The sequence below is a fragment of the Furipterus horrens genome, unplaced genomic scaffold, assembly GCF_987537825.1.
Source record: "Furipterus horrens unplaced genomic scaffold, mFurHor1.1.pri manual_scaffold_6, whole genome shotgun sequence".
NCBI lineage: Eukaryota > Metazoa > Chordata > Mammalia > Chiroptera > Furipteridae > Furipterus > Furipterus horrens.
Genome location: NW_028327176.1, coordinates 68,182,551 through 68,205,665, shown reverse-complemented (window position 1 = coordinate 68,205,665; position 23,115 = coordinate 68,182,551). Strand labels below are relative to the sequence as shown.

Below are 23,115 nucleotides of genomic sequence, written 5' to 3'. Positions count from 1 at the left end.
GGGGACCATGCCGACTAAATCACAGGACACAGTTAGGGATTAAAAAATAAGCAGCATTTTTAACTGGGTTCTCCATGCGGATTACAAAGAAGGAAAAACTCCATGCAGTTTACAAGGAGGCCGAGAATCCACAAGGTGCTGGATTAAAAGCTGGTGAACCCCGTAACACAGACAAGGCCTCTCCAATCAGAATTGAATGATTGGCAGCTACTGGTAAAGCTGAACTGTGTTTAGAAAGTAGGAAAATAGTATTTCTACCTTTTCTAAAACTAGCCTGGTTTGGTAGGGGGAGGCAAGGATATGTGTTTGTGGGTGTTTTAAGGAAAATAAGACCTAACGGCAGAAATCCGCAAATAATTTAAATCTATGTAACTATTAAATAAACAATTCTTTTTCTTTTCACTAACCTCTGGTATTGAGAGTTATAATTCTGGCGGCGGGCAATCGGGCCCCTAAGTAAACAGCCCGTGGGTTCTGTTTCAATTGAAGCAGCCCAGGGGTTCTGTAACAAATAACACTACCTCCCTATCATGGGCTGCACTACATCCTCTCAAAATTTCTATTTTTAAATCCTAGCTCCCATTATACATCATTAAGTTAAAATGTGGTCTTTAGAGTGGGTCCTAATCCTCATTTAAAAAAAAAAAAAAAGAAAATTAGGACAAAGACAGGTACAGAGGGAAGACCATGTACAACGAACTGAATGTGCACCCCCGCCTCCAATTCCTACATTGAAGGCCTAACTGCATGACTATTTGTCTGTAAGAAGGTGATAAAAGTTAAATGAAGTCATAAGGAAAAACAAGGAAGAAATACCAGAGCAAGTGTTCATGCTCTCTCTCTCTCTCCCCTTCCTCACCATATGAGGATGCAGTGAGAAGGCAGTCATCAGAAAGCCAGAAAGGAAGTTGTCTACCCTCAATAGGAAATGAATTGGCTGGGGACCTTGATCTTGGACTTCTCAGTGTCCAGAATCGTGAGAAAGTAATTTTTGTTGTTGTTTAAACTACCCTGTCTATGGTATTGTATAATGGCAACACAAGCTAAGACACCATGTGAAGACACAGGGAGAAGATGGCCATCTAAAACCAAAGCAGAGGCTTCAAAAGAAAGAAACCCTGCCAACACCTTGATCTCAAACTTCTAGTCTCCAGAATTGTAGAAAACAAATGTTTATTTAAGCCACCTAGTCTGTGGTACTGTTATAGCAGCCCTAGCAAATTAATACACTCCCATAATGGTTAAATGAAATAATAGTTGCAACTATTCTAGTATTACTATTCACAATTAAAGTTTCATTACCATGTATCTAATAACATGGAAAAACATTTCTAATGCCTTAAGTGAGAAAAAGCAACTTCTACAAAATTATGACCCCATTTTTGTTGTTGTATTTATTTTTGTAAAAAAAAAGAACATCTGCAAATGTTTAAGAAAAAATATGAAAGAATGAATGTACACCACAGTATTAGCAGATACTACCACTACCATTCTCTACACAAAGAACAAAATTCTTTTCATAATATGATAAATTAATAAACTAATTCAGTTCTGGATAAGATCAAATAAGCATATTCTACCCTGTCTCTCCCACTGAATGCAGTTATAAAATCAGGACAGAATAAATGGAGCAGCTATTTGGGGACACTAAAAAGTGAACAGCAGTATGTGGAATGACGAAGTAGGTCATAGAACTGGTAGTAAGTTTACTACTTTGCTCTCCCCAGTATCTCTCAGACTGTTGCAATGCAGTCAAAACTCAGAACTGGGTGTCCAGGATGTGAAGAGAGAGATCCATGAGAAACCCTTTAGTTCTACCATAAGGAAAAGGAATGGGCTTTCCCACACCACTTAAAGAATAGAAGAAATTGTGTGGTTTTTACCCCCTTCCCTCCATTTTCTTTCGCCCCCAACTCAAGGCAGTCTGCAGGTATATTAGTTTTCTATTGCAACTTAAGACAACACAATTTTATTATGTCACAGTTCTATATATCAGAAATCCAAAAGACTCAGGTATTTCTCTGCTCCAGGTCCCACAAAGCTGAAATAAAGATGTCAATGATCTGGGCTCTTATCTGGAATCCGGGAAGAATCTGATTCTAGGCTCACTGAGCTGTTGTCAGAATTGTCCCATGCAGTTGTAGGGCTGGGGTCTCTGTTTTCTCATTGACTAAAGAGTGGGGATTGTTCTCAGCTTCCAGAGGCTACCCAGAGTCGAGGTCTCATGCCCCTCCTCCCATCCTCAAGGCCAACAACAGAGGTGACATACCTAGGTTGCAGATTTGGTCCCTAGTCAGGGCATGTTCGAGAGGCAACCAATCAATGTTTCTTTGTCTTTCTCCCTCCCTTCCCCTCTCTCTAAAATAAATGAAGTCTTTTAAAAACTCATTGGACAGACTTAATAGCAAAATGGAGGTAACAATGCAAAAAATTCAGTAAAGATCAATAGATATTATCTAATCTGAACAATAAAAATTTTAAAAACATTGAAGAGATCCACAGCAACCTGTGGGACAACAAATGATCTAACTTGCATGTCGTCAAAGTACTAGAAAGAGAAAGGAGTATAGTATAAAAAAAAAAAAATTCCCAAACTTGGCAAAAGACATAGATCTGCAGATACAAGAAGTTCAGTAAGCTCCTATAGGATCTACTAAAAAACAAATCTACACTCATACACCTGGCTATAAAACTGCTGAAAACTAAAGACAAAGAAAATATTATCTCTTTTAATAATTTTATTTATTTTTAGAGAGAGGGGAAGGGTAGGAGAAAGAAAGGAAGAGAACATTGATGTGAGAAAGAAACATCCATCGGTTGCCTCTCGAACACGCCACAACCGGGGACGGAACCCACCATCCAGGCATGTGTCCTGATCAGGAATCAAACCAACAACACTGCACTTCGCAGGATGATGCTCAACCAACTGAGCCACACTGATCAGGACAAAGAAAATATTCTTAAAATAGCTACAGAGAAGTGATGCATTCCTTATAAGGGAACTACGATTCAAATGACCATATATCTCAAAAGAAACCATTAAGACCAGAATGAAGTGACACAATATTTTTCAAGTGCTGAAAGCAAAAAGCTGTCATTCCAGAATTTTATATTAAGTGAAAATATCCTTCAGGAATGATTCTCAGATGAAGGCAAGTTGAAGTTGCTGCCAGAAGACATGCTGTACAAAAACTGCTAAAATTAAGTTCTTCAGACAGGAGGGAAATGATACCAGAGAGCAACTTGAAATATCAAGAGTGAAGGAAGAACAAGACTACCTTGTGATCCGAAAGTTTTCCCTGCCCAATTTTACTTTCACCCCCTTTACCTTTCATAGGTATTACCCCTAACAGACCTCTTGTATTTCTTCCTCTTTTTAAAAGCACATCGATTTAATTAGACAAGATCATTTAGAATGACTGAAATTACAATTCAAACAATACAGGATTACTTTATAGTACATACAAGAACAGGTAGAAGGCAATCTGCAGTAGAAACTGCAAACCTCCCACCATTTACATCACCAAAATGCAGGAGAATTCTCTTCTCCAAAATTAAGCATATTTTTCTTTAAAGAACTATCTACCCTGTTCTTAGATGTCAAGTCAATAGCCTGAAACTAAATATATACATTAAAATTTGGAATTAGCATAATCAATAAAATATACTTAAAAAGTGAAAAAAAAATTGGAATTACTCAGACAAAAAACAAAAAAGCAACATTACTGTCAAACCTAATTTTTATTCATTGTTTCATAGACATCTTTCTTGGCCTAGTACATATTTATGCGCATTCTAAACAGACTACCCCTACCTCTGAAGAAAGAGCATGGATCAAGTTCTCTAATTTCATATCTGCTCCTCCAGATTCTGTCTGTTGAGAGCTGATTTTATAATAGTTCATCAATACCTTTAAGCAAATTTTCTTTATGCTCTCTATGACAACTAGACCACTGTAAGTAGAGATGGTGCTTTGTTCCTCTTCTAGATTAAGGCCTAGAAGGGTGCCTGATGTCACAGATACTCATATTTTACTCCCCCAGATCAGAGAAGGAAAACTCTGACTCCAAAAAACCTCCGCTGCCTTGCGGCATACCTCTTCAGGGGAAAGGCTAAGGGAGTAAACCCCCACAGAAAATCCAGAGCCGGAGTCCCTAAGGCGGTTTGACGTTGTAGTCAACACCGGCAACTCCTGCGGCGCACCTGAAGCCAAGCTGTATTGACTCCGTCTTTCCCTTGGACCCTTCGGCTGCGAAGAGAGGGGGGGTCTGCTGCATGGGCAACAGCAGACCCTCCATATCACCCTGCCCAGGCTCTGTAGCTTCAGCTTCACTGGAGAGGACACTCCAGCGTCATCGCAAGATGTCGATTCAACACGGGAGGAGACAGATACCGTGTCACTCCCGAGTCGGACTGCACAGCCATTCTTGGCGGTGCAGATAGACTCTTAAGAAGCTACACCATCGTCTCTCGAGACGGACGGCTGCCGAACGAACGAACTCCCCCAGAGAAAAAGGGTCATTCAAATGAATAAAGACAACAGATTTTATTACAAACTCAGGAGCCTGCCAATAACTCCCTAAATGTCTAAGTGCATCCTATAAATAAGAATCATTGAGACTAATTAAGAGTCCCCACCAATCTATCAACCTCATTCAATCCACATACAACGTTCAGATTTCTACTTGTTCATTTAATGATTATTCTCCAATCCCATCAACTCCCAACAAATTTATCAGGTGTCTGTTCTGCAGGAAAGAAATGAAACAAGTTTGCTCAGCTCAAAACACAGACCAAGTTAAAAGATAACTTTATTTGGCAGTATGCATTAAGTCAGAATTTTAATAACTATCACTAGAGAGTTAACGGCTCAGATCAAACAGAAGAATTCCTTCAAATCTTTCCTTTACATACCAAAAGAAAACTTTAATCATCTAGTAAACTTTAAAATATAAGATTCTAATATTACAACAAATTTAAACAGTTTTACAACGGTGGTTTTCATATACCTTTATTTCCAATATATCTTTATGTACCACTGTCACTACTGTTGTGGAGCAAGTGCGAGAACCAAATGGTTGGAGACAATCAAATTAGAATTTAAAGAGCCTTTATTAGCTGGCCAGCGACTGCCCACCGGTCCACAAGCCAGACTTAGGTGGACAGCCCTGACCTTAGGTATTGGGGGGTTTATAAAGCATTTCAGGTGCAGGAACTTGGACAGAAATACAGCTTGTATAGACAAAAATTTTCCACTATTCCCCAGGTCATTGCTCAAAGGAATAACAGTTAGGTCAAGTTCCTTGTTCTGCTTGGTTGGAGCATGCAACCGCGGGGGTCTAGTTCCCTGGACCCAAATTCAGCTGATTACCCAACTGGCTGGACATCTAAGAAATACCTTTTAACAACTACTATACAGGTAAGAAAAATAGACCATTAACACTCAGTATACCTCTACTACGTTCAAATAATATAATTTACTTGTTAGTCTTGGAAAATACAACTAAAATGTGAATAAGCAGTGAATTTGATGAAAATTTCTGAACTCCTGTCTACCATTCTGATTTTCTAATTTAAACCACTGAGGTAGATAACTTTTTTCACAGGTTATTTTCTGTTCACCTGTAGTAAAAATTAAAGCTAAAATTCTTTTTAGAAAAGAAGTTGAGGGAATGAAATACAGTGTCAGAACTCCTTTTGTTATAATTGCATATTCTCACTATTGCATCAGAGCTAGGATCAGTTCCAGCTTCTGTTGCTAGGAGATCAACCTAGTTTGCAAAGCTGTCCAGAAAATCAGCAGTACTGCAAACCAACCAAGAAGTGACAAATGAAGAGAAATATCAATTATTAACACTTCTGTTTTGCTATATTTTCTCTTTTTGAAAAAAGAAGAAAAGCTCTGGCTGCGTGGCTCAGTTGGTTGGAGCATGGTCTCATGCACCAAAGGGTTGTGAGTCTGATCCCCAGTCAGGGCATGTATGGGAGGCAACAGAACAACATTTCTCCCTCACATCGATGTATCAATGTCTCTCTCTGTCTCTTTCTCTCTGTCTCTGTCTCTCTCTCTCTCTCTCTCTCTCTGGCTAAAATCAGTAAGCATATCCTTGGGTGAGGATTTAAAAAGAAAGGAAAGGATGGAGGAAAGGGAGGAACGGAGGACCTGGAAATAGGTTCTTAAATATGAAGGGAGGATTCAAAGAATCTAAAACAAAACACATGAGAGAGTGATGGAAGAGGGAGCAAGACAGAGAAGGAAATCCTCATCCCAAGATTAAAAACTGAATTTTATCCCTCTTCCACATTGTATGATATAAGGGGAAGGCTCATTAGTTAAAATACCATGTCTTCCTATTTGATATCTGCCTGACCCACAATAAAAGGACTATGTAAACCTTCAAAAAAAAAAAAGCAAAACATATATTCAAGGGTGTGTCTGTCTGGAGAAGATGACTTGGAAAGAGAAATCCAAGGCACACTAATCCATAAGCCATCTCATGTACTTTAAGCATCATTCACATTTTTAACATACTAAGTTTTAAAGTCTGGAATCTGAGGCAGAGAAGGAGTAAATTTATGAAACTTAAATCTAAACAAACTGTCCTATCACTGTAGCCATAACATGAATATGCTTACATGCTGGTTAGACCTTAGGCTTTCATTGTTCACCATCCAAAACCAATCCATTTCTGAAATGCATTTTATAGAATTACTGAGCACAGTGGTAACAGTACATGATAAAACCCAGCATTTGTTTAAATTCCTAAGTGCCAATTCTTTAATACTGTTTTTTTTTTTTTAAACTTCCCCGTCTACTTTTGAAGAAAAATTGTTCGGCTATTGTTGTACCTACCAGGAATCAACTTCCTTTCTAAGCATCCAGTTAATCTGGTTTAGGAGTGAAAAGGTGTATTGCAAAGAAAACTTAGAAGAGAGTAAGATTTGTATTCTAGCTCCACCCAGTCTGAAAGAGTATCTTTTTCACATATAACCCACAAAAGATTAATATCCAAAAGTTTTTTTTTTAATTTCTGCTAATCAAAAATAAAGACCAAACAACCTAACACAAAAAAAAAGGGCAAAAAATAACCATGAAACTCACCAAGGTGAAAATTATAATAATCAAACATAGAAAAAGATACTCATCCATGTGAATAATTTAAAATTTTTAAAAAGCTGATAACACCAAGTATACGTGAGAATCTAAGAAACAGGAACTCTTATACATAATGGTAGGATTGCAAATTGATATAAACCCTCTAGGGAAAAATTTAGCAACCCTAGTATAGCTGATGATGAGGAACAAGCCCTATGATGAAATAATCCATATTTAGGAATATAGCAAGCAGCAGTGATTTGCTAACTATGGACTAGAAAATAAATTTAGTAGTCTGTCATAATCAGCATTTGCAGATGCATTTTTTAGATGTGGATGCTATCTTTTTAGACATTTCATTCTCTCTACTGTATGATATTCATACAATATCTACTTTGGTTTTCTTTTTTTTTTTTATGTATATATACTCTATTGATTATACTATTATAGCTGTCCCAATTTTTCCCCCTTCGCTCCCCTCCATCCAATATCTCCCATTCCCTCTGGCAATCCCCCCTAGTTCATGTCCATGGGTCATGCATATAGGTTCTTTTGGCTATTCTAGGTAGGTTTTGCCAGATCAAGGAAAAGAGGTGTGAGGAGGGGGTAACAAAACCAAACTGATTAGTTTTTTACTGTATAAACAAAGGAGAGTAATGTGGCATGGTCAGAGATATGCGAAACTACTCTGCTGGGCTTTTAAGATCCTTAAAATTCTCCATAATATAACTATCTGCCACACCTGCATCCCTATCTCTTCACAATTATTTTACATACCTTTTGGTCTGGTAAGCTGCTTTTCTGACAACCTCCTTATCTGAACAGACTACAGAAATCTGAGTGATTATTTTACTAATTCTCCCAAAGATGGCACATACCTCTTACCATTTAGATGTAGTGGAGAGAAATTCAGGTCACTAGTGATTAATTCCCACAAGGAATTCCACTTGAGAAAAGCTCCTCAAAGTCTTAAAATGTGTGTTTTTATCCCAGCTCTTCCATTTGCTTTCTAGTTCTGTGATCTGAGGCAGGTTACTGAATCAAAGACTTAGTTTTCACATCTCTATCTGTGAACAATAATCCCTACCTTACAAAGCGTTGGTAAAAACTAAATTAAATAATGTACAGAAAACTCTACCAGGACCTATCCCACAGTAAGCCTTCAATACACAGCAGCTGAATCTGAGAGGCAGGTCTTGCCAGGAAATCTTCCATTCTACATTTAAAAGAATCTTCATTTTAGAAAACATAAATCACATGAGTACAACTACAGACTAGATTAGTTGACACAGCTTAATATGTGTAAGATCCCTCTTCCCCCTCAACCCAATCTGACTTGGACACTAAACCAAGCAAGCTATTTCATTTTGTAGTCTCACAGGCAAAAATGGTACCTTACCGCCTCTATGTCTAGGAGAATTTGCTGATCCTGCATCCTAATATAAAAATCTGATTGCAAAGGTCCAGGCTTTCCTCTGAGGACTGGACTATAATTCAATAAATAATTACTATTAACTAAATAGTGTTTTTTCATTCTGCTCAGAAGTATAGTAAGAACAATATAAGCCCATAGCTTAGAGCTAATGATGTAATGTGACAGACAGCAGAGAAAGCAGAACTCATCTTTTCTTTTAAGAATGCTCTTGAGATTGACAGGGCAAAACCAATATTGTTTCATAGCCATTGAAGCCCAATACAAGTGAAGAGACCCAGAGAGTATCTAGCTGCTTGTAGGAATCAGGACTCTTGGTTCCTACAAACAGAAATCCCTTTGCCCAAACAAGTTGGATTTAAAGAAAGGCTCAGGTAACCAGGGTCTCTTGGATTTTCTCAAGGGCAACTAGTCACTCTTAGGTTCACACATTCCCAGCCCTCCTTTCTGTAAGAGCTGTAATAAGAAAGATACTAGGGAAGGACCTGGAGACACTCCCTGTAACAAATAACTGTGGCCAGGCATGGGTGAATCAAGCCCATCCTCAAAGCATGCACAATTGCCAAAGTGAACAGAGTATTGAGAATATGGCTGGTTCTATTCAAACCCCATAAAAAAATCTTCTATCCTGACCACAAAAATATAAAATCCTTATAAAATACCTTGCAAAAATGTAGACACACTATCTACTATATTTTCTTGGATTACTCTAGTAATACTGAGAGAAGAGGAGTTAGTTTGATGTTATATTTTTAGGAAAGGTGTTCTTGGCTTTTTAATCACTGTTGTCTCTTTATAACTTTGTTAATTATTCTTTTTCAATAATTCTAAAAATTCCACCCAAAATATGTATCAAATTATCTTTCAGAACTCAGGCATTTTTCTTCTTAAGCTGAGTGAATTTTCTGTCTTTATAATTCCCCTTTTTCCTGCATTAACAGTAACATCTCTCTACTACATAAGGACTTACCCATTACATTAATAACAGAACTTGAGAGGTAGTACACATCTGACCCTCACCCACATCCTCTATCTAAACTATGTAAGGCTAAACTCAAGACATTAGCGCCCTCTGGTATCTTTTTTATGCTCTCATACCCCAATCATACGCACATAGGAGGCAGTTCCAAAGTGCTCACCAGAACTATCTTAAAATATTCTATATTTCTTTTTATAGCATGACTCCATTTGCCTCACCAGTGTAGATACCCCATCTAGTGGCAGAAGATCAGTTACGGCAACGTGGTTTGACAAAATGATTTTAACCATTATTCTCCCCCTTAAAATATTACCAGCCCTGCAATGTCCTAATTTTTCCTATTATAGCAGTGTTTAAGAACATACTCTTGAGATCTTTTTCCACCTCTTGATTCATCACTTCCAAGCTGTACACCTGGAGTATGTTAGTATCTCTGAGTCTTAGTTTCCTCATACGCAAAATGGAAACAATGTACCTGCATGATGAGACATAAATAAATATACTGAGCATAGTTAACACTCAATAATGATAGCCTGGAACTGCTTTTATCATTCACTTCCTTTTCCCCTAATCTCCTTGTATCAAATTCTTAGGCCCTCCATCATTTCCCTTCCCTCAACCTGATCTTGCTCTATTCCCAAAAGGGTCAGCCACTCTACAAGTCCCTGAGAGTTTTTAACAGGAGTCAAGCATATTCTTAATTGTCGTTCAGCACCTTTCCTGGCCCCACAGAAAACTGCATCTCACTGTTCTCCTGCTCTAAATCTTACCCATTTTTCCAAGTCAAATTTAAGATGCCAACCTCACAAACCTTAAATTAATCAACAGCACAATGATCTTCCTTTTACTTTATAGGAAGCAGAGTCCATTCCATGCAGACGTCTTTTATGTTGCCTCAGAATTCTTTTTCTGTCTTCTATATATACAAAAAGCACTCTTACATGACCAAACTAGACCACGATCTTCTAAATAAGATGTACTATGTATTATGTATTTCACTTTGAACTGTCCCACAATTTATTTTAACAAACACACCTCTAAAGGAGTAATCATTCCATTGAGTGTTCTTATTAGTAAGTAAACTAAAAAGTCAAAAGACAGGCAAAACTCTGAATAAATGCCCTAAGCAGAAAGGAGTTCTAAATTTTCTTAAAATGAGAAAATTAAATAGACCAACACATTGCTTTTACAAAAAAAAAAGTTGCCACAAAATCCAATAGCTGATATTATGTATTTTAAATCATTATCATAAAACTATGGACATCTGAAAATGTTTTAACACATAAAACAGAAAGCTTCCACATTTTTAAAGTATATTTTATTGATTATGTTGTTACAGTAGTCCCAATTTTTTTTCCCTTTGCTCCCCTCTGCCCAGTACCCGCTTCCCGCCAGCAATCCCACCCCCCTTTAGTTCATGGCCATGGGTCAGCATATAAATTCTTTGGCTTCACCCTTTTCTATATTCTTAACTTCCCCGTCTATGTTGTACCAACCAATTATGCTTCCTCTTAATCCCTGCGCCATTTCCCCTTTTTTCCCCTTTCCACTTTCCAGCTGATAACCCTCCAAATGATCCCCATACCTATGATTCTGTTCCTATTCTTGTTTGCTTAGCTGGGTTTTGTTTTTATTTTTTAGATTCAGTTGTTGATAGTTCTGAGTTTGTTGTCATTTTAATGTTCATAATTTTGATCTTCTTTTTCTTAAGTAAGTCCCTTTAACATTTCATATAATAACAGCTTGGTGATGATGAACTCCTTTAGCTTTACCTTATCTGGGAAGCACTTTATCTGCCCTTCTATTCTGAATGATAGCTCTGCTGGCTAGAGTTATCTTGGTTGTAGGTCCTTGCTTTTCATCACACTGAATACTTCTTGACAGCCCCTTCTTGCCTGCAAATTTTCTTTTGAGAGATCACTTGACAGTCTTATAGGCACCCCTTTGTAAGTAACTCTCTGCTTTTCTCTTGCTGCTTTTAAGATTCTCTCTTTATCTTGAAACTTTGGCGTTTTAATGACGATGTGTCTTGGTGTGGTCCTCTTTGGGTCTAGCTTGTTTGGGACTCTCTGTGCTTCCTGGACTTGTATGTCTATTTCCTTTGCCAAATTTGGGGAGTTTTCCTTCATTATTTATTCACATAAGCTTTCAATTTCTTGCTCTTCCTCTTCTCCTTCTGGCATCCCTATGGTTCGGATGCTGGCACATTTAAAGTTCTCCCAGGGGTTCCTAAGCCTCTCCTGATTTTTTTCAATTCTTGTTTCCTCATTCTGTACTGGTTGAATTTTTTTCTTCCTTATGTTCCAAATCATTGGTTTGAACCCCGGTTTCCTTTCCTTCATCATTGGTTTTGTGTGGATTTTCCTTTGTTTCATTTAGCATAGCCTTCACTTCTTTCCTTATGGGTTTGCCATACTTAAGTATATCTATCAAGTCTGTGAGCATCTTTATCACCAGGGTTTTAAACTCTGCATCTGTTAGGCTGGCTATCTACTCGTTTGTTAGGTTAGCTATTTCCTCATCACTTAGTTCTCCCACTGGAACCTTGATCCATTCCCCATTTTGGGCCATACTTCTCTGTCTCCTCAACTTGACAGGCTCCTGTGTTTGTTTGCCTCTGTGTCTTAGGTAGAGCTGTCACTCCTGTTATGTTGTAAGGGGCGGAGCCTTAGGTATTGGTCAGTACAGGGAGACCTGTTTCACCACGCTGTGGCGCTGTATGTGCGGGAGGGGTCTGAAAGGGAACAATGCTGTTTGCTCAGCACTTCCCCCTTTTCCAAGCACCTCTCCCACTTCCGTACAGGACTGGTGCCTCTCTAGCTGTTGCCCTGGCCGTTGTTCCCAGAGTTGGTGGGTTTGTGGATGTTCTAAGACCATGGGGGCCCTTTAAATAAGCAGACTCTGCTAAGAGACCAGCAGTTTCTTTCTCCATCCCAACCCTCCACCAGTTTGCAGTCAGAAGCAATGAGGCTCTATTTTCCCCGGTGCTGGGACCATGAGCTGTGTGGTCTGGTCTGGTGCTGGGAGTGCTTCCCAGGTGTCCCTCCTTACTTTTTAAAATGTGTGACTGCGCTTTCCGCCGGCCTGGTGATGCTGCTGCCACTACATCACATCCTCTCCCCCCTAGCTCTGCCCCTCCTACCTGTCTAGAAGAGTATTTCTTCCTTATATCTTTGTTTGCTGAACTTCCATGCAGCTCGGTTTTCTGGAACTTCTGGTTGTCTCTAGTTTTGAGGTAGTTGTATTCCTTCTTAGTTGTGGAGGGAGATGCAGTGTGTCTGTCTATGCCTCCATCTTGCCCGAAGTCTGAAGTCTTGCCTGAAGTCTTCCACTTTTTATGTTTACTATAATTAAAAGCTACAAAACACCTTGGCTAACACCAGAAACGTCTTTTCTGCTTACATTTTCAGAGAAGTGATACCTAGAGAATTTTAAAACACTAGAAGCATTAAAACGTGAAAGGCAGAAAAAGTCACATTTAAGGTGTCAGAAATGTACTGCACTTCCTCACTCAGAATGCCAGCTCACAGAGGAGTCCCAGTGTCTCCTACTGTCCTTCTGGGAGGGTGGGAGCAGTGTCCACATTGCTCACAGGATGCTGGACAGCATTCCAGTTGTTACACAAGTTTGTCTGTTGTGGTATTTAAAGGCTTGTGCCATGCCCTGGCCTGTGTGGCTCAGCTGGTTGGAGGACCATCCCATAACCAAAACGTTGTGGGTTTGATCCCTGGTTCAGGCGCATAAGGAGGCAACTAATCAATGTTTCTCTCCACATCAACGTTTCTCTCTCTCCCTTCCACTCTCTCAAAAAGCAATGGGAAAAAAAAAATCCTCAGCTTATGTTTTTAAAAAATTTAAGGCTTGTGATACAATTGGTTCAGCTCCAGTCTGTTTGTTTACCATCAATGTCCATACAAGCTTCCTCTCCTGGAAGCTTGTATAAATGGAGAAGTGGGTGCAGAGGAGGGGGAAGAGGAAGACAGGGGAGGAGAACAGAAGGAGAGGAAGGGAGGAGAGGGGAAGGGAAAGGAGGAGGAGAAAGAGAAGGAGAAGGAAAAGGAGACGGAGAAGGAAGAGGAGAAGACTTTACAAGTCAACTGAGTCTCATATGACAACAGCCTGCACAGAATTCCTCATGTATGTGAAAAGCTTATGAACAATGTCTACATAGTTCTAGTGGAGTAACAGCTTTCTCTACAGATGAGGCCAAGTTGATACCAACAAAAATAAAAAATAAGAAATGGAAGTGGCCCTGGCTGGGTGCCTCAGTTGGCTCGAGCGTCATCCTGATAGGCCAAGGTTGCAGGTTCAGTCCCTGGTCAGGGCACAAGCAACAATCAACCGATGAATGCATAAATAAGTGGAACAAGAAATTGATGTTTCTCTTTCCCCCTTCCTCTCTAAAATCAATAAATAAAACCTTTTTAAAATTGGGAGAGAAGGCACTAAAAGATGTTAGAGAACTAGGCTAAAAGATCCAGGTTTTTTTCTCTGCCCTAGGACTATGATTCAACAAATACTTTTCTGTATCAACTTAGGAACACAGTTTCATATGATGGATCAGAAGGATCTAGGTCACCTAGAATTTAAACTACTTTTACAAGAACATAAAACTGCCAAAAAAATTACTTGAAAAAGTCCTTGTAACTTCCAAGTACATGAAAAACATGTCTTCAAACAAGATATGAGTAAATTAAAATATGTAATTATAAACATTCCCCTTAAACACTTCCCGACCCAAAAAGCCAGAATTTAGATTACTCACTATGTGTTCCTTTGGTATCCATTCTCAAAGAGGTACTGCCATTTCTAGCACCAAATACATTTAAATGTTTTGTCTCAAAGATTAGCCAAAAATATCTGACAACCCTTATGAATATTTGTAAAGACTTGCTAGATCAGGGGGAAGACATGCTCAGCAAGTTACCAGTAGCTAGGGGGATAAGAGTAAAAGAGACTTGTGATGATAATTATGACTGGAAAACAGACATAAATTAGGAAATGGGAAAACCAGTGATAGAATGTGAAGCTGGTGAGTTATTTGCCCAAATGTTCCTGATCCTTGTGGCCAGTAGTTCACACTTGAGGTATGATTGCTGAGGCTGTCCCCACCTATTCCCAGAGTCTGGGATCCCTTCTCAGATACTTTTTCTGACTGACTTCAGCTCTTCTCACTATCATGGCATCTTCTGGTCCTGCTGTCCCACCCTGTCATAATCACAGACAGCCTGGTGGTCAAGCTAAACCCTCCAGGAACCTTCTGGGGTCTGAACCATCAAAACCACTAGAACACCTTGATCACTGTCAGCCACTGGAATCTGAAGCTTCCTAAACACCACCAGTAGTTACTTCACCCTAGACAAACTGAGGGTTTTTCTCACCCACAGTAATTAAAGATCATCTCTAAAGTGCCTCACCACCATTCCAGTATGTCTTTAGGCTTCTATACAACAATCATCACTTCAGGTAACAACTGAGGACTTACAGTGCCACAGTCCCAGAAGGTCTGATGCCAAAGCCTCTTCCCAAGCTGTGTTCACTCCCTTGGAGTTACCAAACAGGTGTCACAACCTCAAAGCTGTATCAGAAAATGTTCACTGCCTTCCCAGCCTTTGCTGTTAAGAGCCATTGCTGACCCGGAAATGGGGCTGCTGCCACCAACACCACTTCTCTGGCTTATTTTGCTGAGTTGAAGCCCTGGACACTATGGGAGTGATCAAAGCTCTCTGAAAGGTCACTAACACTTTTATAAACCACAGCTACCTGAACAGTTCCCAGTGTCCCTGCCACTTACTGTCCTGACACACCACAGCTACCAGTTAATGACAGTTCCTTAGGAGCATATAGTTCTGACTTAGGCTGCCTCGAGCTTAGCCTTTCAATACTCCTGTTCCATAGGATAGCTTCTAACAGATTTATCCATGAATTAGAGCCACTCTCTGTATTCCAAAAGTTTCTATCTATATTATAGTTATCATTCTTGTGTGTACAGACCAATCAGCTAGTTAGATGTCTTTGCAACAAAGAGCTCTCCCTAAAAGTTCTTCCTACTCTCCCAGAATTTGACAGTGTGTGAACAAAAGTGTCCATAACTACTCCCCAGTAGCTGAAGTGATCAGAATTATCATACCTTAGGCCACTTCTCTTAGGCTCCACTAGAGTTATGATATGAACTTCAGCACTGGCCAGTGCTAAAAATGACAACTGCTTATAAATAAACCACTAAGTCAAAAATTCAAGAGATGTTATAAAAAAAAATCAGCCAACAGCAGTGACCTGCCTTGCAACACTGGAGAAAAGCAATCAGCATGCACTCAGGAAGACAGAAGGAGTTAGGATGATAGAGGGCAGTGCAAGGGTATCAGGTAATCATTCTAAAACACAGGCAGAGTCACAGCCAGGAATTAGGAAGGAGGAAAAGTTACTTCTGTAAACAAACTCCTTCATAGAAGGCTAAAATTTCTTTCAGAATTTACTCACCACGACATTAGGAACTGTATTCATCTAAGCAAATGGATAGATAACAAGGCTATAAAAAGAGGGTTTTTTTTTTAATTTTTATTTTTAAATAATAGCAATAGGGAACATGAAGAATAACATAGTTTAAAAAAAAGATCTGCAAAAGTTATTAAAAGTAGAAATGAATGGAATAGCATAATTCGAGAAAGCTAATGCTATCAAAGCAGTGACAGGAGATGAAGGATGATGCTTAAAAATACCAAACACTTCCTTCAACACCATACCTTATCAATGGCTTTTCCAACCCGAGAAACACTGCTGTGGATGTCTTTGTGATCTGAGGCCAATTTTTGAACAGTATCCTTTATTCTTTTACAGCACTGTGTCAAAACAAGTGAAAGTGTCCCTGACAGCTCAGCATCTTGGCCTATAAAAAAAGAGAAAGAGAAAAAGATCAGTTACGAAAGCAAGCCCGAAGATGGCACGTTTCAAATAGGCCCTTTGGAACATTTAAAGATGTAAGAAAAGGGAAGAAAAACCAGTGTCTGCTTTGAAGCAAAGAGCCACATTCATGATAATATTTTCAAGTGAAAATTAAGAAAGTTAGCTTAATACTGTATTTTTTATTTTGTGGAATAAATATAAGAAAATTTTACCATGAAATAAACCACTTTACTAAGATCAGCACAAACTATAAAAAATACTTTCAAGGCATTTTTCAGAAAATGCCTCAATAAACTCACTTATTCAATTTGCTTAAACTGTTCAAATCATTCTCAAACATTTTGATTGTTACTAAATTTCCTAAAGAGAGACAATTTAATCTAAATGTTTTATATTTTGTATAAAAGAGTAGAAGAAAAAAATAACAAACTTCTTTGGATATCATTATGTGCAAAATGAGTTAACATAATAGGCCTGAGACTGCTACACTGCACAGAAGTGCCTGCATGCAAGGCTGACCCTTGGCTGGCATCTGGGAACTTGGACTTCAGGAGGGTTCCCATCACCCTAACTGAAAAGAATGGTTCACTGTGCCTAAACTGTTGGTATAATGTGGTTTATGCCGAACTCCTGCTTTCCTTCTGGGAGTCTGGAATTTTGGTACATGCTAGGCAGAGGGACCCCATATGACCAGTCCCCAATAAAGCACCCGCACCCTGAGTACAATGTCTCTAATGAGCTTCCCTAATACGTGTTACAATTTGATGCTGCAGGAATTAAACATGTCCTGCATGACTCCAATGGATGAGCACTCTTTGAAATTTCTCCTGGTTTCCTCTGGGCCTTGTACCATAAACCTCTGCCCTGAGCAGATTTTGCTTTATACACTTTTGTTGTAATAAATCTTAGCCATTAGTGTGACTCCATGCTGAGTCCTGTTTGTCCTCCTAGTGTTCAATGTACACTAAAGATGCTGTCATGGGGACTTCTTGAATCACATGAGAAATGAATCAAAATTAACTGTAGTTTATATCCTCTTTCCCTGTGTTACCTCCTCAGGAAAAGGGGAGGAGACGGGAGGGAGGGAAGAAGGAAGGACAAACTCAGTTATAGATTTGTCAATTACCTCATCTATCTACACAGCACCATCTGTAAGCACAAGGCCTGGCTTCTGAAATCCTACTCAGTATTATATAGCAATGGTTCTGAAACTTTAATTTTTTAAGAAAACCTTTAATTCATTTGCATCAGAATCACCTGGAGACATAGTTAATTAAAATAGAGTATTTGGATCTCATTTCCAGAGTTTCTAATTCAACAGGTCTGGGACGGGCCCCAAGAATTTGAACAAGAACAATCTCAAAAGCACAGTAGCCCTAGTATGTTCATTTATTCAACAAGTATTTACTGAGCACTCATTATGTGATAAGTATTGCAGTAAAATAAAACCGCCAAAAATCCCTGTCCGAAAACTTACCTTCTGGTGAACAAGATAAACAATATACAAAATAAGTCAATTACATAGTATAACAAACAATGATATGTGCTATGGGGTGCGGGTAGGGGGAAGCATTGTAAAAGAGATGGGAGTATATGTGAGTTAAGCAATTGTAATCTTAAAATGCATGGTCATGACAGACCTCACTGAGAAAATGACATTGAGCAAAGACTTGAAAGAAGTGAGGGAATTAGCTATCTGGCTATCTTAAAGGTGAAGGGTAGCAGAATATGCCATTCCCAAATATGCTTCTTTAGCATAAGGATTACTTTGAGAAACAGTAGACAGAGAAGCTCTGAAAATAGAGTGGAAGTTACCTTTTGTAAGGAAGACTTATATTTATTTAAAAACAAAAACAAAACAACAACTCCACTTGTAAGGGTGTACCAGGAAGAAGAATGGCTCTAAATCACAAGAAACTATTAATGGCTTCCAGTCAACATGGCAGAGTAGGTCAATTCTGTACTCACCTCCTCCCACAACCACACCAATATTAAACTAAACTAAAGAACAAGAATCAATGAGAACAGCCTGAAATCTAGCTAAACAGAAATCCTATAACTAAGGACATAAAGAAGAAGCCACATCAAGAATGGTAGGAGGGGAAGAGATGCCAAATCGGCTGTTCCAACACCCACGTGTGGCAGTTAAAAATGGGGAGAGATAGCCTAGCTGAAGAGGTCCAAATGTTACGGCTACATAGGCGAGATTGAACACTCTGAAGCGGTGTATAAAGTTAAGCAAAGGATTTTTAATATTGGCCAGGAGTTGGGCAGACCCTGAGCAGGTCTCTAACATGCTCCAACCTCCAATGGAGTCTAAACGCTGGGTTTTTATACTGGTGCAGTCTCTTTGTTTCTTCTTTGGCGGGAAACAGCCTTAGGAAGAGGGGGCTGGGCAGGACTGCAGGAATGTCTTGGCAGTAACAGGAACAGAAATTCGCAAGGCTAAAGGTTATCTTCGACGGCAGCATAGCTCTTCAGCCAGGGACGAACTCCCTGTGAGGCAATTTATTTTCAAAGGGCTAGACATTCTGCAAAGCACAACCTTCACAAATGTTATAAACCAGACACAAGCAAGCAAATGGGAGGTGATAGAGGCTGAAGTCCTTTTAGCTTGTAAATCACTAATTGCTATAACACTCCTTCTTACATTCCTTTTTCCAAGGCCTTTTAGCAAGTCCTTGCTACTTCTTACAAAAAACATTTAAAGCCCTTACATACTTACATATTGAAACTTTTTACAGGGAATATTTGGTGCCCCTACATAATCCCCCCTCTAGTCCCTGGACTAAACCTATTAGGGACGTCTAGGGACTATAAGTAGGGTTTTTAAACCCTGGTTTTCAGGAGGGGCTTAGTAACAAGGATAAGGAGTTGGGTATTTATAATGCTAGCTTTCAGGAGCTGCAAGGAAGAAATTAAGTTTTCAGAAACAAATGATAATGAGTATACAACATCCCAAAACTAAAAGGGACACAGCAAAAGCAGTCTTTAGAGGAAAGTCCATAGCAATACAGGCCTACCCAAAGAGGATAGAAGAGCTCCACACAAAAATTTAACCCCACAGCTACAAAAACTAGAAAAACAATAATAAACAAAGCCCAGAGCAAGCAGAAGGAAGGAAATTATTAAGGTTAGAGCAGAATTAAATGACACTGAGACTAAACAAACAACTTAAAAGATTAACAAAAGCAGGGGCTGGTTCTAGGCTTATAAAGAAAAAAAGAATCCAAATAAACAAAATTAGAAACAAAAGAGGAGATATTATGACCGATAACACAGAAATACAAAAAATTGTAAGAAATTACTATAAACAACTATATGGCAAGAAACTTGACAACCTAGATGAAATGGACAAATTTCTAGAAACATATAATTTTCCAAAACAGAATTAAGAAGTAGAAAGTCTTAACAGACCAATAACAAAGAAGGAAATTGAAACAGTAATCAAAAATTTCCCGGCACACAAAAGCCCTGGACCGGATGGCTTTACAGGCGAATTTTACAAAATATTTAGGGAAGAACTAACTTCTACCCTTCTCAAACTATTCCAAAAATTCAAGAAAAGGGAAAAATTCCAAACTTTTTCTATGAAGCCAGTATTACCTTAATTTCAAAACCAGGTCAAGACATAACAAAGAAAGAAAACTACAGGCCAATATCGCTAATGAACATAGATGCTAAAATTCTCAACAAAATATTGGCAAACAGGATCCAGCAATACATCAAAAAGATTATACACTACGATCAAGTTGGATTCATCCCAGGGACACAAGGATGGTTTAATATTCGCAAATCAATAAATATAATACATCACCTAAACAAAATGAATGACGAAAATTACATGATCATATTAATAGATGCAGAAAAAGCATTTGATAAAGTACAACACCCATTTATGATGAAAACCCTTAGCAAAATGGGAATAGAGGGAGCATACCTTAACATAATTAAGGCTATATATGAGAAACCTGAAGCCAACACTCTACTCAGTGGACAAAAACTGAAAACATTCCTTCTGAGATTAGGAACAAGATAAGGATGTCTACTTTTTCCCTTTTTCCTTTTTTTTTTAAACAGTGTTGGAAGTTCTAACTACAGCAATTAGACAGGAAGAAATTAAAGACATTCAAATTGGTAAGGAAGACAAAACTGTTACCACTTGCAGAAGACACGATAGTATACATAGAAAACCTTACAAACTTTACGAAAAAACTACTTGACCTAATAAATGAATTTGACAAAACAGCAGGGCACAAAGTTAATATTCAGAAATTAAAAGCGTTTCTATATACCAACAAAACATTAGAGATAGAAACCAGAAAAAAAATTCCATTTACTATAGCAACAAGAAAAACAACAGTATTCAGGAATAAACTTAACCAAAGAGGCAAAAGACCTGCACTCGGAAAGCTACACAACCCTGAAGAAAGAAATTAAGAAAGACACAAATAAATGGAAGCATACACCACATCCACGGATGGGAAGAATTAACATTTCCAAAATGTCCACATTATTTAAAGCAATTCATAGATTCAATGCAATTTCTATTAAAATACCAGCAACATATCTCACAAACCTAAAGCAAACACTTACAATTTAATTTAGCAGACATTTGTTAAGCACTTGCTATGTGCCATGCATTGTAGATTCAATGATTAATAAGAAGAGCAAATGGAATGTTAGCAAGATGATGGAAAACAAATTTCCAGACCCTTATGGAAACATTAAATTAACAACTAGGAACTGACTAAAATAAGTTTTTACAGCTTTGAAAACTAGTCAAAGATTAATAGCAATTAAGGAAATGACCAACAAAGAAAGCACTACATTCAAAATGATAGAAAATTTTATGGCACTGTACTTATTTTTGCCTTACCCTTTTTTTTCAATGTAGTGCAGTATACTTGGGAGGAATTAGCCTAATTCCCAGTTTTTTTTCTTTTCTTATAAGGAATGTCTGAAGCCCCTGTATAATTCCCCTCCTTAGACTTAAGACCTTTTATTTTATAAGAGGACAATGGGCGAAGGTCTCGTGCTCTTCTAGCTGCTTCAAGCTGAACATGGTCGTCGTCCTACCTACCCTTGGGTCTAGGAATTTCTAATAAGAGTGGGGGTGGAGGGGAGTGCGGCCCTCCCTTATGGGGAAGGATTTTGCAGAGTCCAGGTCAGTTGGCTGTCCCCGGGCAGCGGCATTCTTGGTTTCCAAGGGCTGGCACTGTTGGACAAATTGACATCCTTGTCATATTCTGGAGGCAACAGATTTGGCAACAGGGTTAAAAGGCATAATTTAACCCACAACCACTAGATGACAAAAGACAGAGATTAATTTTTCAATGTCCCACATTAGGAAAAGAAATGGCTTCTTTGGAGGAAGGTGTGCAGGGCATGTCACACCTGTCCAAAATTCTTTTGCTCACTATACTTAGCTAGGGCTGAGGGAAATATTTTAGGTTTTTCCCCCCTCTCAGACCTTTAGGCCCTTTTTGTCCAAGTCATTAGGATAGAAAAGAGAAATAAGTTTTAAAGTGAAGCTCACAGACTACCCCATACTTTACCAACCCAACCACTTAGTTCAGCCAAACCGTCGAGTCTTAGGAGGAGGCACTGCAGATGGGCTTCTTAAGTGAGGCCTATAAGTACAATTACTCAGGTAATGAGATCATAAGCTTATGCCCTGTGAAAACAGAAAGAACACACATGTTAATTCACACAACACAATTCACAAACCAGTCTCCAAATCGGAGAGACTGTCTTATTGGGAAGACATCCAGTTGCAAGGCACTTGACATTCTTCTTGCCTGTAAATTAAGCATCCTTGATAATGTCACAGACCTGGTTTAACATTTAAGTGAAGATAAACTTTATAGACAGTTAGCTGCACTGAGCATTGCGATTTTCCTTGAGTCACGATTTTTCTCCTTAAGATTACCCTCCTTGTTATTAAAGGAACTGCATTAAATACAGTTTTAATTTAGCCTGTTTATTTGCATAAACACAACAAGAGCAGTGATTGACCACATATGATTTTTAAGTCTACTTTGCTGGAACTTATACAAGGAACCTTCATGCTGACTATTAGTCTGCCCACTAGGGCACAGAAGCTGAGCCACACACCTGCCATTCAGCCTTGCCTGTAAACACCTGCTTTTTCCAAGTCCTTTGGATTTTTCATTGTGCCTTGAGGTTCCTTCTAGCCATTTTTCAGGAAAGCAACCTTCGTTCCTTCCCTGGAAAGACTGCCATGAACCGCACAACCAACCAAGGTGTCAGGCCTTTTTTCTCATGGGCTTTTCTTAGCTTCAAAAGTTAAATCCAGTTCCTTAGGGCTTCCTGGTAACAACCAGAGCCTAAGCATGCCTCTTTCAGGCATATTATTCCAGTCAATGTCTTGGTTAACAATACCTTTATTAACAACTGGTCTTTTTAGTTTTATGCAAAGAAACCTAATGTCATTACTTACTTCTTTAAATTGCCAAATTCTGGAGGGATCAGGTAGGGAGAAAAATATACAGTGTGAAGGAAAATCCTTGTTCTTCTAATATTTACTAAAACTGCATTTCCATGCCTTATACCTTCTTTTGTTCACTTTCCTACATGTGAAGTTTTCTTTTTTTTTCTTTTTAACTCTCTCTGGGGAACCTCAATTTTCCTTTCAGATTATATGGCTAATACCAATACAGAGAATTCTAGACCTTTTCTAGG

The 23,115-nt window shown here is 38.7% G+C and overlaps 1 protein-coding gene across 1 annotated transcript in view; it reads right to left on the bottom strand.

Annotated features, from left to right (window-relative positions):
- Positions 1–23,115, bottom strand: part of RMND5A (required for meiotic nuclear division 5 homolog A) — an 84,181-nt gene that overhangs the window by 35,481 nt on the left and 25,585 nt on the right. Inside the window, exon 2 of the mRNA XM_090281694.1 lies at positions 16,251–16,393. Coding sequence (XP_090137820.1) covers positions 16,251–16,393 — 143 coding nt within the window. The remainder of the gene's footprint in view (positions 1–16,250; positions 16,394–23,115) is intronic.